Below are 13,599 nucleotides of genomic sequence, written 5' to 3'. Positions count from 1 at the left end.
GAGCATTGTGCTTTTTACCCAGCCTTATGTAAGTTTAAGAGTTAGATTTTCTTCAAGTATCTCTGTGTCCATACAAATCCCAGTCTTGAAATTTTCTTAGTCTTTATCAATTACATGGACCCAGCTGAGCTTATAAATAGGAAGATTTTATCCCTGCCTAAAACAGACATAAGGTGTAACAGTTGTCTTATTCCCTTTCAAATTTCATCTCATGACATCATTTTATCTCGTGAGATGGCATCAGCATTTTGCAGTGATTTAATTTATTTCTGATTTTCTAAATAATATATGTGAATATATTGACTGTACTTCATACATAGCTTTTTACTTTTTATGCTCTTTACTCTGTATTTTTTTCCCTTCAGGATTTTATTGCTAAATAAACAGCCTCTTGGTATTTCTTTTCTATATCCCCTCAGGTTTTTTCATTGCTTTTACAAGATGTTTTTATTTATTTATTTAATATTATTAGTTAGGCTTCCATAATAATTTTTTAGCTGCATGAAGACTAATAATGATTTTGTGAAGAATAAAAACTGTTAAAATGCTACCACCCACTTTTTTTAAAAATAATTCAGATTTCTCCCATATAAATGTTGTAAGGAAGCACATTTTCATTACCAGTTAAAATGAAATTTGTATATTACACCAGAATGATACATAATTACATGAATGAGGACAAAAACGTAAGTGGGAAAGAACTTTTCTGTATTAGACATGCAATAGTTTTCTTTTTGAAGTGTCTAAAAGGAAAAATAACCTTTTGTAATGGTCTTTTTAGTAACACCTGGGAAAATCTTACTATGAAATAGGTATGAAAAGATGGGCTGCTGAATGTAGGATTTCTAAATCTGTGCAGTAATATAGACCATAGACTTTTATACCTGATAACAGTGACAGGTGTAATAGCAGATATAATGAACATAATAGTTCAAGACTGCTACCTTTAAAGAAAAAAATACCAAATGACCCAAACTAGACATTTGATACCCCATTATCTAATGGTATCTTTGAACATCATGAGATTCTGAAGATAATGGAATAGTCTCAAAATAGAAAGACTATGAGTATTCAGCAAAAAGAATAGTAGTTTTCTTGCAGAGTAGTGTCCTTTCTTTCTGTGGGGAGTTAACTCTCAGGGGTAAAAATACAGAGGCAGAGAGAGGAAATTAATATTAACATGTTTGCCTAGCTTTGGAGCTATGTGGCTAGAGTACTGATACTCTCTGAAGGCAGAATTTGGATTCAGTAGTTAAAATGAAAAATATTCTGGGAGAGGAATCAAAATCGAGTTTATACCCTTCTGATTCAACATTCTAAGCTCCAAGTCTTCTGTTATTACTATTGGTTAGTCATAGTCCATGCTTTTCTGGTATCTTCAAAGGCTTAAACAGTGCTGGCCACTCTGCTGCACAAAGGTCATTGTGACAGGTTCACATGTTCAGCACAATACTAATGGGACATAGCTACATTTTAGGTGTTTTCAAATGAATTTAGATAAAGATAGGAGAGACTGAATATGACCCTTAATTATTATCCTATCAGATCATTTAGTTGTTTAAAGTTCTTTAACTACAATTTTCCTCAAACAGTATCTTTTCTGACCTTCTTTAATCTTTCAGCCTATTTCAGAGTATGGACCAAAATACACTTGAAGAACTCTGGGGAAAATGAGGACATTTAAGGAAATCATGTACTGTTGCATCATAATTCACATGCACTTTTGTGATAAATGAGTGTAGAATGTTGATCCTGGGTAGATGCCAGGCACCACCAAAACCCTTCCATCCCTCCCCTCCACACTGGACAAGGGAGAGAAAATATAATGAAGGGTTCATGAGTTGAGACAAGGACAGAGAGAGATGCACCAGGGGCTGCAGGGGGATCTCAGCTCTGGCACCTGGAGCATCTCCTGCCCCTCCCTCTGCACTGACCTGGGTGTCTGCAGAGCTGTTCCTCTCACATATCCTCACTCAGCTCTTCTCTGGCTGCAGTTACAGCAGTGCAATAACTTTTTTCTTCTTCTTAAATGTTTTATCTCATAGGTCTTACCACCATTTCTGATTGGCCCAGCACTGGCCAGCAGCACTTCCATCTTGGAGCTGGCTGGCTTTGGCTCTGCTGGACAATGAGAAAGCCACCCCTCTAGCCCTCCCCCTACCAAAACCAGGCCATGCAAACCCTATAAAACTACGTGTGTGTAGGCACAGAAAAATATGCATTCACATGATTTTTTACATGTGCTGTGCAAAATGAAATCAATGTGAAAAAATTTCAAGCTATAAATGCTATTGTTTATTTACATTGAATGGCTTCCCTTGTAAGATAAATTTTCTTTAGAATAACTTTCTCATTTGTAAATATCAATTTAGGGGCTACTATCTTAAAGGGGAATAGAAATATCTGAGAGTGTCAGATAAGGATATTGAGGGAAAAATGACTGAAGAAGAGAAAAAGTTTTGTGTTTAAGATAAACTATTACTTATGCAAAACTATTGAAAATTTCTAAGGTATTTAACATAATATTGTGTTTCCATAATTTTCATTGTGACTCCAAGCAAAAGGGTCGTGATCTTTTTTTGGTTCTCTTTCTGTAATCACTCACCTCCATACAACAAAAATTGCTAGATATATTCAAGGGACAGAAAAGGCTAGTCTAGAAATTAAATAGTCCTGAAGAACTGTAATCTGTTGTCTTTGACTGTAATACATAAAAGGCTCAAGCATATGATTTTCAATTATATTCATTGAAAAGTAAGGAATCAGCGAAGGGATTTGATAAAGAAATAAGAATTTAAAAGAGCTGAGTAGTGATTGCATGTTTTCTTCATAAAGCAAAAATTCTCAGGCCTGCATCTTTGTAATATCTACTTTTATAATAAAATATTAAATGACTATCAGAAAAAATATTTATGGTTAAATCTGATGACTAGAACTTAGATGTTCCTTTTTAGCTCCTTGTTTTGCCTCAGATATCCTATCTAAACTTTATTACCATTAGTTTTGTCAATAGAGGGAGGGAACATGAAAAATATCCCTTCAAGCTCTTGTGTACACAAGTGCAATGAAATGCACTAAAAAAATAAATATCAATTTTTAGCAGGAATAAAAATTAGGAAAAAATTGACTTTTTTTGTTACGCTGTTGTTGTTCTGATCATTTGACTTATTCCAGTTTCCCATTAGTAATTAGATGTTGCCCTTGATTTGTTGTACATTTCCTGTTCTGTTATGAGTTTTTCATATTCAACTGTATGAAAACAGAAATATTTTCCTCTGTTTGAATTCCTAGGTTACAGTGGAAAATACAAGTGAACCTTAAGGAGCAAGTGTTCTGAAGCTATCCTCAGTAATGAAGCACATGTGAAAGAAAGATTCCATTGGTCAGGTCAAGCAATGACTGTGAAATCAGCATTTGCATTTTGTGTGGTAGTGTGCTTTCTTCAACTTTGCATTGCCAGTGGACGGGTGATATGTGAGAGGCAAATGATTACTGAATGGAGAACAGAACCAAAACCAACAGTAATAAAATGGACACCGAGGGAAAATGTCTGTTCAGACTTCTACACTGAGTGCTGGAGTATGAATAAAAGTATTACTGGAGAAATCTCTGAAGAACATAGCCTCAATATCCCTCAGATATGCCCTTTGCAGCTTCAATTAGGTGATAGTCTCTTCATCTCCTCTGAGCCATCCTTTCAATCCTACGGAATGAATTTGGTAAACGTCTCCAAGGAAGAATTTATCAACTGCCCTAAGGCCAGTTTCCTTCAAGAGCAGTTGATTTTTGTTTGCCAGATTAGAGGGCTGCACCAAGTGGACCCTAACTGGCTTGGTGTTGGGACTCATTACTTTGCAGAGCTTCACAGGAGAGGTCCCCTGTTGTGTGACATGGGCCTTCGCCTGAACGTGACCGTGAAGCAGCAGCTTTGCCAACAGGCCCTGGATGCACCACTGTGCTCTGGGCATGGAAAATGTCTAAGCCACGTCTGGGAAAAAGCATATAGTTGCCATTGTTTCTCTCAGTATTCAGGAACGTTCTGCCAGAAGTTTGATATATGCTCCACTAAACCTTGCCACAACAACGCCTCCTGCACTGAGAAATCAGAACTTTCTGGAGATTCTTATGAATGTACATGCCCTCCAAAATTTTCAGGTAAGTATTTTTTCCTCTAGGGATAAACATTACATAGATCATACACTTTTTAAACAGATGATAAAACGATATGAACAACAGTAGGAAAGCAGAATTTTGTATAATTTGATTGTCTACTGCTGCTACCACACCTGCAGAATCTCTTTTACATGGAGTCACTTATGGGAGAATGTGCAGACATTTGAAGACAGTTTGTACTTGCTGATATTCATAAATATATTGTAGAGAAAACCAGAATGAGTTCCTATCATGCTTCTTTCTTGTTTAAGCATGAAACATAAATAACTACTTGCTGACTTACAGAAGTAACTGTTTTGCCTGTTTTGTGCTGCAGTTTAGGTTCTTAGACCAAATAACATAAATCCTTTGAAGTAAGCTCCCCCCAAAATAGCTGGTTAACCAAAGAGGTGAAAAAGAGTAAGTGATTTTGTTAAAATGAGCATTTCATTCAACCTGCCAAAATTCCCCTCCATCTTCAGTTTAAAGACCTTTCAAATTACATTAGTGAAATTTCTTAAATCAAAATTTGATTTAATTGAAAGGTCAAACCTTAAATTAGAAGGACTAGAAAATCAAATACTTAATATTTTCTTCCAGATTTTTCTGTCTCCTAAACTTGTTTCAAAGGCAATTTGTTAAACATACAGTTATTATGAAATTAAATATGTCTCAAATGAAAAAAGGAAAATCAAGAAAGAAATATTGTAGTACTTACCCAAAACTCCTTGCAGAAAGTGAATTTGGGTTTGTATTACCATGCCACAGAGTATAACATAACTGAGTAAATTCTTATCTAGCCATAACCTTTATTTCATGGAGAAAAAAAATGGATTAAAGAAATCATGGGAATGTTGCTCCTGCAATCAGACCAATAAAGTTTGGATACATTTTAGAAAGTACCAGAAATATTCATTCTCATCACAGAAATAATTGTTGTAGCTCTTTTTGTACTTGTGGAGCAGAATTCTTGAAATGTTCCTCTGTTGGACTGAACTTCTATACTCTCACAATAGTGATGCTATGCTATGAGCACAGCTGATGGTTCAGGAAGGAGTGAGGTACATAAAATACACTTCATAGAAATGAAGCTTATGTTGCATAAAGATTGCTGTAATTTATTTTTAATTGCTTTTGAAAGTGCATAATAATTTGGTTGCTAATGCATTTGCCAATAGAAGATTATGCAGGTATGAATAAGTCAATGTTGTGAGAAAAATATTTTTCTAATTATGAACAGTGCAAGAAGATAGTGGGAAACCTTGATGGTATGCAGGATGTTTTATATTTCCTTTATCATTACTGGAGGCTGTGTAAAATGCTTTGAAAATAATAATACCAAAAGTGTCTGGTACTAATTGAGCTCGAATTAATGAAAAGATTTTCAAGCAATTCTGTTAAAAGCAATCATCCTGCTTAATGCTATCAGCAAGCAATACTTAAAACATTTTGTTAGCCTATATAGGAAAGTTTTAGGAAATGCCATCATTTTGTACTGACAGTACTGTCCTCATAAATAACCTGGATGTAAACAGGAAGAATTAGGAGACTAAACCACTATATACTATGAGTATGGCTACACATGAATAAGGGAGGAAAAAATGCCTCCCACAACATAAAGTCTATTAGAAATTTGAACACTTGTTGAAGTGTGAATAATGTCATGATAATAATTCAAGAGGCAAACATAATTATACGGTATTTAGACCTGTATGCTGTAATACCATAAACAACTTCTAACTGGAATTGTAATTTCCAGAAAGCTGCATATTAAAAAAAATTCTCACATTTCCACTCCACATAAGAAGATTTTTTGTTCTCAATACTGAAAGAAGCTGTAAGCTAGATTCATGTTAAAAAAAATAAATACTGCAGTTCTAGTAACACTTCAGCATTTTAAGGTATATATGATTTTATAACTATACGTCAGATGAGGTTAAGCACAGTAGCTGAGCACAAAAGCAGATTAATATCTTCCTGACTTGCCTTAGAAGTTCAGTGAGTTTGGTGCAAACTAATGGACAATGTTAGCACAAACACCTTTCTCTCTATTTGCCTATGTATATTATGTATATTGACATTTAAAAAAGTTCACCAAACTTCCTAAATATTTACTAAAGTCCAATGTTCCTACTATTCCTTTGACACAGGTAAAAATTGTACAGAAATAGTTGGACAGTGCCAGCCATCTACATGTTTCAATGGTAACTGCATCAATGTTACTCCAAACACTTTTCTTTGTGAGTGTGACAAAGGCTTTACAGGTAGGAAACGCCTTTTTTCTCTGTCTTACAATAATAATTTTATCCATTAAAATAAGGGAACAAACTTCTGCTCTATTGCAACAGTTATTTTTGGTGATTATTGCACAGATTGCCATATCCTTATATTTTTAAAAGTAAGTTTTTAAAATATAGAAATCAGACTTCCAAATTACTCATGTACTGAAGTAAAAACATATAAATGATAGAATGTTTTCATAATCAGATGCCATCCACAAGTACTTTTCTTCTATTGGCAGTATAACATAGGAAGACTCTTAATCACTGACGCTCTGGTTCTGAAATACAGAGTTAGCAAGAATCAGAACTCTCCTGGATGGATGATTTTAAATGGTCATGACATTTGTATTCATAATTGCAATATCCTCTTATTGATGTACTGGAAATATAAGATGGGATATTCTAAAGGATCAGTAATGTCAAGATTTAGGGGTGCAACTTGATTTAAAGAAATTAAGTAGTTTGTTTATTTATGATATATGGGACAAATAAGATGTTTTAATAAGAAAAGCTTGGATTTAAAATGGATCTAAAACCTTTCTATTGTAAGCACTTTTTTGGAGGATTAGGATAGGAATGAGAAACTGTTTATTCTTGTGCTTCACAGCAGAAGTTCACTGTATGGATGTGAGAAAGTAGCAATACTCAGAACATTCTTTAAGAAGGAGCCAAGTATTAAGCTAGCTCTTGAATATTCAAAGACAGTAAAATTTTCAAAATGTCTCTTTCTTGGAAGCATCACTTATGCTTGTCGATTATAGAATATAAAGACATCATTACATTGCAATGAAGAGTTAAAAGGAAAAAAAAAAAAAGCATTAGAGTTAGAGGGATCAAAGAACCAATCTTTATTTTCACAGTGAAAGACTGAAGATTCTTGTTGACATTTTAATTAAGTCTCTATAGAAACATGGTTTTAAAAAAATGAGATAGGCATGCTGAATTCTAAATTCCTAAAATCTGTTTGCTATTGTCCTTCTCTTTCACTATAGAAGCATCATGGTCAGCATAATTATGAGAAAACTGAAAAAAGTTTTCAAAAGCTGATTTTCCACCCACTCATGGTCCATATCTTTTTCGAACACTTACCTTTGTTCTTTCAAACAAATTTTGTAGGCACAACACTTTTGAAATTTTCCCTACAAAAATCTTTTATCCTTGCAATTTCGACATAGTGAGGGACAAGAGAAATGAGACAGTAGGAACACTGTTCCAGATGCCATAAATCCAAACTTATAATGATATGAAAATAGTTTAATACCCTGAACTACTGGAGGGCAAGATGCACTGTAACCTACTCTCCAAGTAGCTGGAAAGGATCGAGAAGGAGAAAAGGAGACCATGAGTGTAACTAGTTTCATTTTTTTTTTTTTTTCTCCACTTAACTAAAAGAAAGTGGGGAATCCTTTCTTGTTTCTAACCATTAATATCTTAGGAGAAGAAGGATTTTAATTCTTTTTTCTGGTTCTGTAGTATAACAGGATGGATTCACTAACATACAAAATAATTTTACAATTATTTCCTAACCAAATGTGGTGGTTTAAGTCTACATGTCTTCCTACCATCCTGTGTAAAGATGTTTGCTAGCACAAAGGCAATTTTAAGAATAGTTACCTAAAAGAATGCTACTATGTGAAAACAGACATTTTTTCTAGGAAAACAGACATTTTCCTATTGTTATTCCATTGCAGCAGCTCTATTGTATTCTCAGCCAAGGTAAGTTGTGTAATTACGAATCTTGTAAGTTGAATGCTATTTTAAATGTGTGAAATTGGCAGAAAATTGAAAACATTCCTCTGTCTTGATATTAAACTTGCACACAGAAAACAAAACATAAAAACAATATTGTGCATATTATGTTTAAGATTTTGTAAACTTTGTCCTTTTTTCTAAAATGAGGCAAGACACTGACAGTAACTAGTTCACATGATCTGAAAGGAAATAATAAATATACTTGTGACTCTATATTAATGGGATTTAAATAAAATTATAATAAAATAAAAATGTTCTGAAAACATTTATTCAAAATAAGTAAAGGTTGCTGGGTCCAAGTTGTTATTTTCACAAGGATAGAGTGATCTATTAGGCAAGCAATGTCTCATTACTCTCTTTACTCTTTCCTGAAGGGAGATTTTTAACATAACAGCAAACAGCTAGCATTAGGTTTGCCAGTATTCTTACAATTGAATACTCTGATTCATAGAACTTGCACACTTAGACTTATTAAAAAGCATTTAGAGGAAGGGAATACAGGTAAAACAGATGGGGTGGGTACAGAAGGGAAGGAGGGAAAAATAGGCTGGTAGAGTATAAGCAGTTTGCTCAGTACTCTTGTCTGAGACCTGCTCTGAATCACTGTAGTCTATCCATTCTTTCTTATTAAATCTATTCTTACCTCTCTTTCCACATAAGCTCACTCTCTCCCCATCTATGTAGTCTAAGGTCCCAATGCCAGAACTGGAGAGAAAAAAGTGTCTGAATTTGGTGTCTGTAATTTGAGTTAGACCACTGGGGATAGGGTCCTAGCAACTTTGGTACCAGCATTTGGAGTAAATGAGGGTCTCAGCATCAGCAAGCTGAAGGAAGACCACAGACTGTAGGAGTGTGTAAGAGAGTAAATTCTGTGTCAGCAAGGGGCATCAGACTCTGAGAGATGGTGGCTGAGATGCCCAGTGCCAATTGGAGCAGGTGAGAGTCCCAGCATCAGCAAAAGAAGAGGGGAGCAAAAGTGCCAGGGCCTGTGTGCACTGGAAGGAGCCACTTGGAAGGTAAAATGTTTATATTTTGCTCTAAGCTGGTCTCTGAGGGTATGTGCATGTGTGTGTGTGCATTTGTGTATGTGTGTGTGCAGTTCATTAGCACCCTTCAAGCTAGACTGTCTCTTGAGTAGGAGGCAAGTAAGAAAGAAAAGAAAGGAGGACTCACTGTGACATCAAATCTGATTGCAAGCTAATGGTAACTGTCTGTTCATCAGATCATTATATTTTTCACTTTGTCATCCTGTAAAAAGGCTTGTATACAAGATTTGTGTAATGAGGTACCTTTTACAATCCTTATATTGCTGGGAAGAAGTCCTGTTCCCAAAAAACCCACCATTCCAGTCAGACTGGAATGCTGAAGAATCTCAGCAAAAATATCAGCTGGTGATGACTACAGCATCCTATTTTCATTAGTTATGAGTTTGCAGAGTTATACATCTGATCAGTTAATTTCATATCTTTATATTTCATTTGCAAATTACCCTGTAGCAAGTGCATTCAAGTATGCAAAAAGTCTATTTTTTATGATAGAGATAAAATAGATTTTTTATAACTAATAAGGTCAGGCCCATTTACTGGTTTATTTACTGTTGTATTTACTTTACATACTCCAAAAATCTCATGTTGTTTTTTTTGTGTCTTCTTTTACATTCTGATAATTCAGGCATCTTTTTATTTTCCAACTTAGAAAATAAAAATTTCTTTCAGCTGTACTGAAAGGATTATTTCATTTGGCATTGATGATGTGCTTTGGAATAAAGTACATATTTAAATTATATTTTTCCATAAATTATTTTAAATCATTTTATTCATATGGATTAACAGACATGCTTGTTGATAAAGGCCTTACTTTATAAAATATTACTGTGAGTCCTCAAAAGGATAATGTGGAAGAACATGATTAATGTCTTAATATTCTTTATGACTGTATGACTAAGAGCTATTATACAAATGGTCTTCTGGAAAACAGACTTTCCTGAAGAAACCATACATTATGTTTATGTACTAAATTTAGACTTTGGAAAATAACAGGACCTTTGAAGTGCTAAAAATACATAGCAGTATGTAAAAGAAGCACAAAACTGATGGATATATCAGATATAGACATAATTCATTAGCTTTTTTATTACTGTTCCTAATCTGATCAGAATCAGATTCTGTGTATAATAGAAAACAGGAAATCAAAACCTCTTAAAGCAAGAAGAGTGTGAATAACTGTGCTGCAGGTGATTCAACTATAGCTTGTAATAATTTAAGAGGATGTAAATTAAATATAAAAAAGGATAAGTTATCCAAAAGTAATCTAGACTCCAACCCCCTTTGGCAGGAGGCTTAGCCATATTTATTATCATATAAAGTGCCTGGTCAAGCTGCAGTTCCAGCCTGCTCCAACCCACCCACTACAGGTCATGGCTAATCCCAAAGCAGATATAGGGGCACTTTGGGTGAAATGTGCTTGAGGAAGGGCAAAATGCTGCACACATATAGAAAAATAAAGTTAAGAGAAAAAAAAAAAAAAAAAGAAAAGAGGAGGAACAGCTCAATGAATATAAAGACCAGTAAAGGAAAGGGGAGAAGGTGCTGCAGGCACCAGAGCAGATATTCCCTTGCAGCTGGTGGTGAAGACTGGAAGACTGTGGTGGAGCAGGGATTTCCCTGCAGGGTGTGTAGCAGTCTGGAGTAGAGAGAAATGAAGCTTAATAAAGGGAGGAGGAAAGGTGTATTCAGAATGGCACTGAGTACAGGTGTATTAATAAAAGACAATAACAGATGAAAAAACCCCTAGATGCTTATAGCTTCTACTTTGAACTGTCCAGGATGCCTCCCAAAGTCTTCTGATCCTTCACTTTTACATAAATGTGAGTCTGCAATAGCTTACCATGAAAAGTACTGGTGTTTAAAAGCTTATTACTGGATGTGTATCCCTTTCTCAACTGATTATAATTAGCATCTGAGTCACTTCTGGAATTTTTGGTATGTTTTCTAAAGTGGTTTATTTCACATTTTAGCAAAATCATAATAACAAGTCAGTGGAGACATTAATTTTGATCTTGCTTGCTCTGCCCTAGAATTGTCTCTCTCTCCAATGATAACAAAGATATCACAGTAAGGTAGTAACTTGTGTATTTCAGCTAAATGCCTAAAATATGATGGAGGAATTCTTTGAATTTCATTTCATTAACATACAAAAGGGGATTAATCAAAAAGTGTAAATAAATGGGGAAACAGGGAATGAGAAAATGCTTGGACATAAATTCTAGCTAGTTGTTAATTTTAGTTTATTGTTTCAATATCTACTAGGTGATTCATGAGAAGGAATATCATCAATACTATTTATTAATGAAGCAACCAGTTCTGTAAAAGATTATTTTGGGAAAGAATGCTGCTTCTCTTACGACTTTAAACACACCAGTGTAATAATCTTTATTTTATTAAAAAAAAAATAAATATATATATATATATGAAATATGACAAGCAGTAGGAAGCAGCAAGATCATTTCTATATGCCCGGAAGAGCACATGTATTTTTTTTTCTTGATAAACCTTTACAGATACATTATCCAGACTGTTTCATGTAACTCTAATCAGTGTAGAACTAAAAGCATTTAAAGCCAAGATTTAATAATAACTTTTTGCATAACTTAAGAAGATAAGATGAAACCACAATAGAGGATATAGTGGAGGAGTGGCAAAAAAAAAAGAAAAAAATGGAAAAAGATATTTGTTTCTATAAAACTGATTTGAATGTTTTGGATGCTCAGAAAGTGGTACCAGCTATTAAACTGATTAGAAATGAGGATTTAAAGAACAACATTTTAAGTTGCATGATTACTATCCAAAGATAAAAAAAACCACCTGAAAACAAAAGAAGAGATAAAATAATGAAAAATAAGAGGAATGGAAGTGTTTGAAATAAAACCAGAAACACTCTTTGCAAAAAGGCACAAGAATGTGTTCTTAATACAGCTTATGGTTGGGAATCTAGGGTAGTCAATGAGGCTGATGAATGAAAGGCAGCTGAAATATGGCATTCTTTGTTAACCATAAACCACAGCAAATACCAAGAGCAAAAGAGCTCTACCTCAGCACAATGCTGGGCCTGAAATGGGAGATATGCCAAAGACTCCATTAAGTACATAAAATATATCACATTCATTTTTATGGAAGTGATTGGATAGTGAGGTGATGGATGAATAGACAGATAGGTAGATAATACAACAGATATTGCTCATGGTTTGACTGTCATTATTCATATTTAGCAATCACAGTTGTATTGGTGAAGACAAAGCATACATTGCATGATATTGGGTTAATATTGATGAAAAAATGGAGATGTAATATTTCTTTCTGGTTGTGCCTGTGCTGCCATTTCACTTACAGAGTTATAAATTACACTTACTAAGAGGAAAAAAATAGAACACAGAAGGTGATATGAAAGTTTAGAGAGCATACTGAAATCACACAAACTCTGACAAAGCAAATTAAAAATAATAGTTATTGTAGAAAGAAGACAAATTCTGCAGGAAATAATGAAAGTGACATATCCAATAAAGTTAGTGCCACTTTGAACAGAAGACTGTTTAAAATTCTCAGCATTAAGCAAGTAACAAATTTCTAAAAGAAAAAAAATTTAAATCAAATCCCTAGTTTATGAGCAAAAATAAAAGGTTACTGCTATTATTTCACAGTGGGTTGACAATAATAGCTTATGAAATTCATACAGAGATGGAAAAAGACCAGAATAAGATAAAATACTGTGAAATAGAAAAAATAGAAGATATCAGCCTTACATTAATTCTGGCTGCAATTTCAGTCATTGTTGTACTAAGGACTGTGCAAGCAAAAATAAATATTCTTTAAAGATTTTATGACTGAAATAATGTCAGCTGAATTCCAGGTAACCATATCAGAATGCCCTAAGTCACTCATCAGGGCACTGTAGGAGACAAGAATACAGCTCAGGTGTTTGGACATGGATCCTGCTTATTCACTGGACAACTGAAGCCTCTCTGGAATTTTTTGTGCATAAACGATTTGCATGATAGGTATCACATTGATGTATCCTATTATAAGATATAGGAAATAGGAACAGAAAACAATCAAACTCAGATTTCATGAAAAGGGAAGTTTATTGATAGGACCTACAATAGCAAAAATGTTATGCATAACAATAGAAATCATGGTACCTGACTACTTGTGTTTTTATAAAAATGCATGTTACAATGTTAAACTATCCTACATCCACAGATTTTGCTGCAGCTTCTCACAGTAAAATGTATGAGCTTCACCTTGTTTAATATTACAAACTTCTGGTGACAACTGTATAGCAATCAAATAGCGTATTATTCTATAAATGTTCAAAATATTGTGTTTTATAGATATTTATCAGACACCCACAGAGAAAG

General features: G+C 34.2%; 1 protein-coding gene across 1 annotated transcript in view; it reads left to right on the top strand.

Annotated features, from left to right (window-relative positions):
- The first annotated feature begins 3,395 nt into the window (after positions 1 to 3,395).
- Positions 3,396 to 13,599, top strand: part of EYS (eyes shut homolog) — a 674,079-nt gene continuing 663,875 nt past the window's right edge. Inside the window, exons 1-2 of the mRNA XM_056488606.1 lie at positions 3,396 to 4,155; positions 6,303 to 6,416. Coding sequence (XP_056344581.1) covers positions 3,396 to 4,155; positions 6,303 to 6,416 — 874 coding nt within the window. The remainder of the gene's footprint in view (positions 4,156 to 6,302; positions 6,417 to 13,599) is intronic.

Source organism: Oenanthe melanoleuca, chromosome 3 (assembly GCF_029582105.1).
Source record: "Oenanthe melanoleuca isolate GR-GAL-2019-014 chromosome 3, OMel1.0, whole genome shotgun sequence".
Taxonomy (NCBI): domain Eukaryota; kingdom Metazoa; phylum Chordata; class Aves; order Passeriformes; family Muscicapidae; genus Oenanthe; species Oenanthe melanoleuca.
The sequence above is the reverse complement of the archived record's forward strand: the minus strand, read 5'-3'. Positions and strand labels throughout refer to the sequence as shown.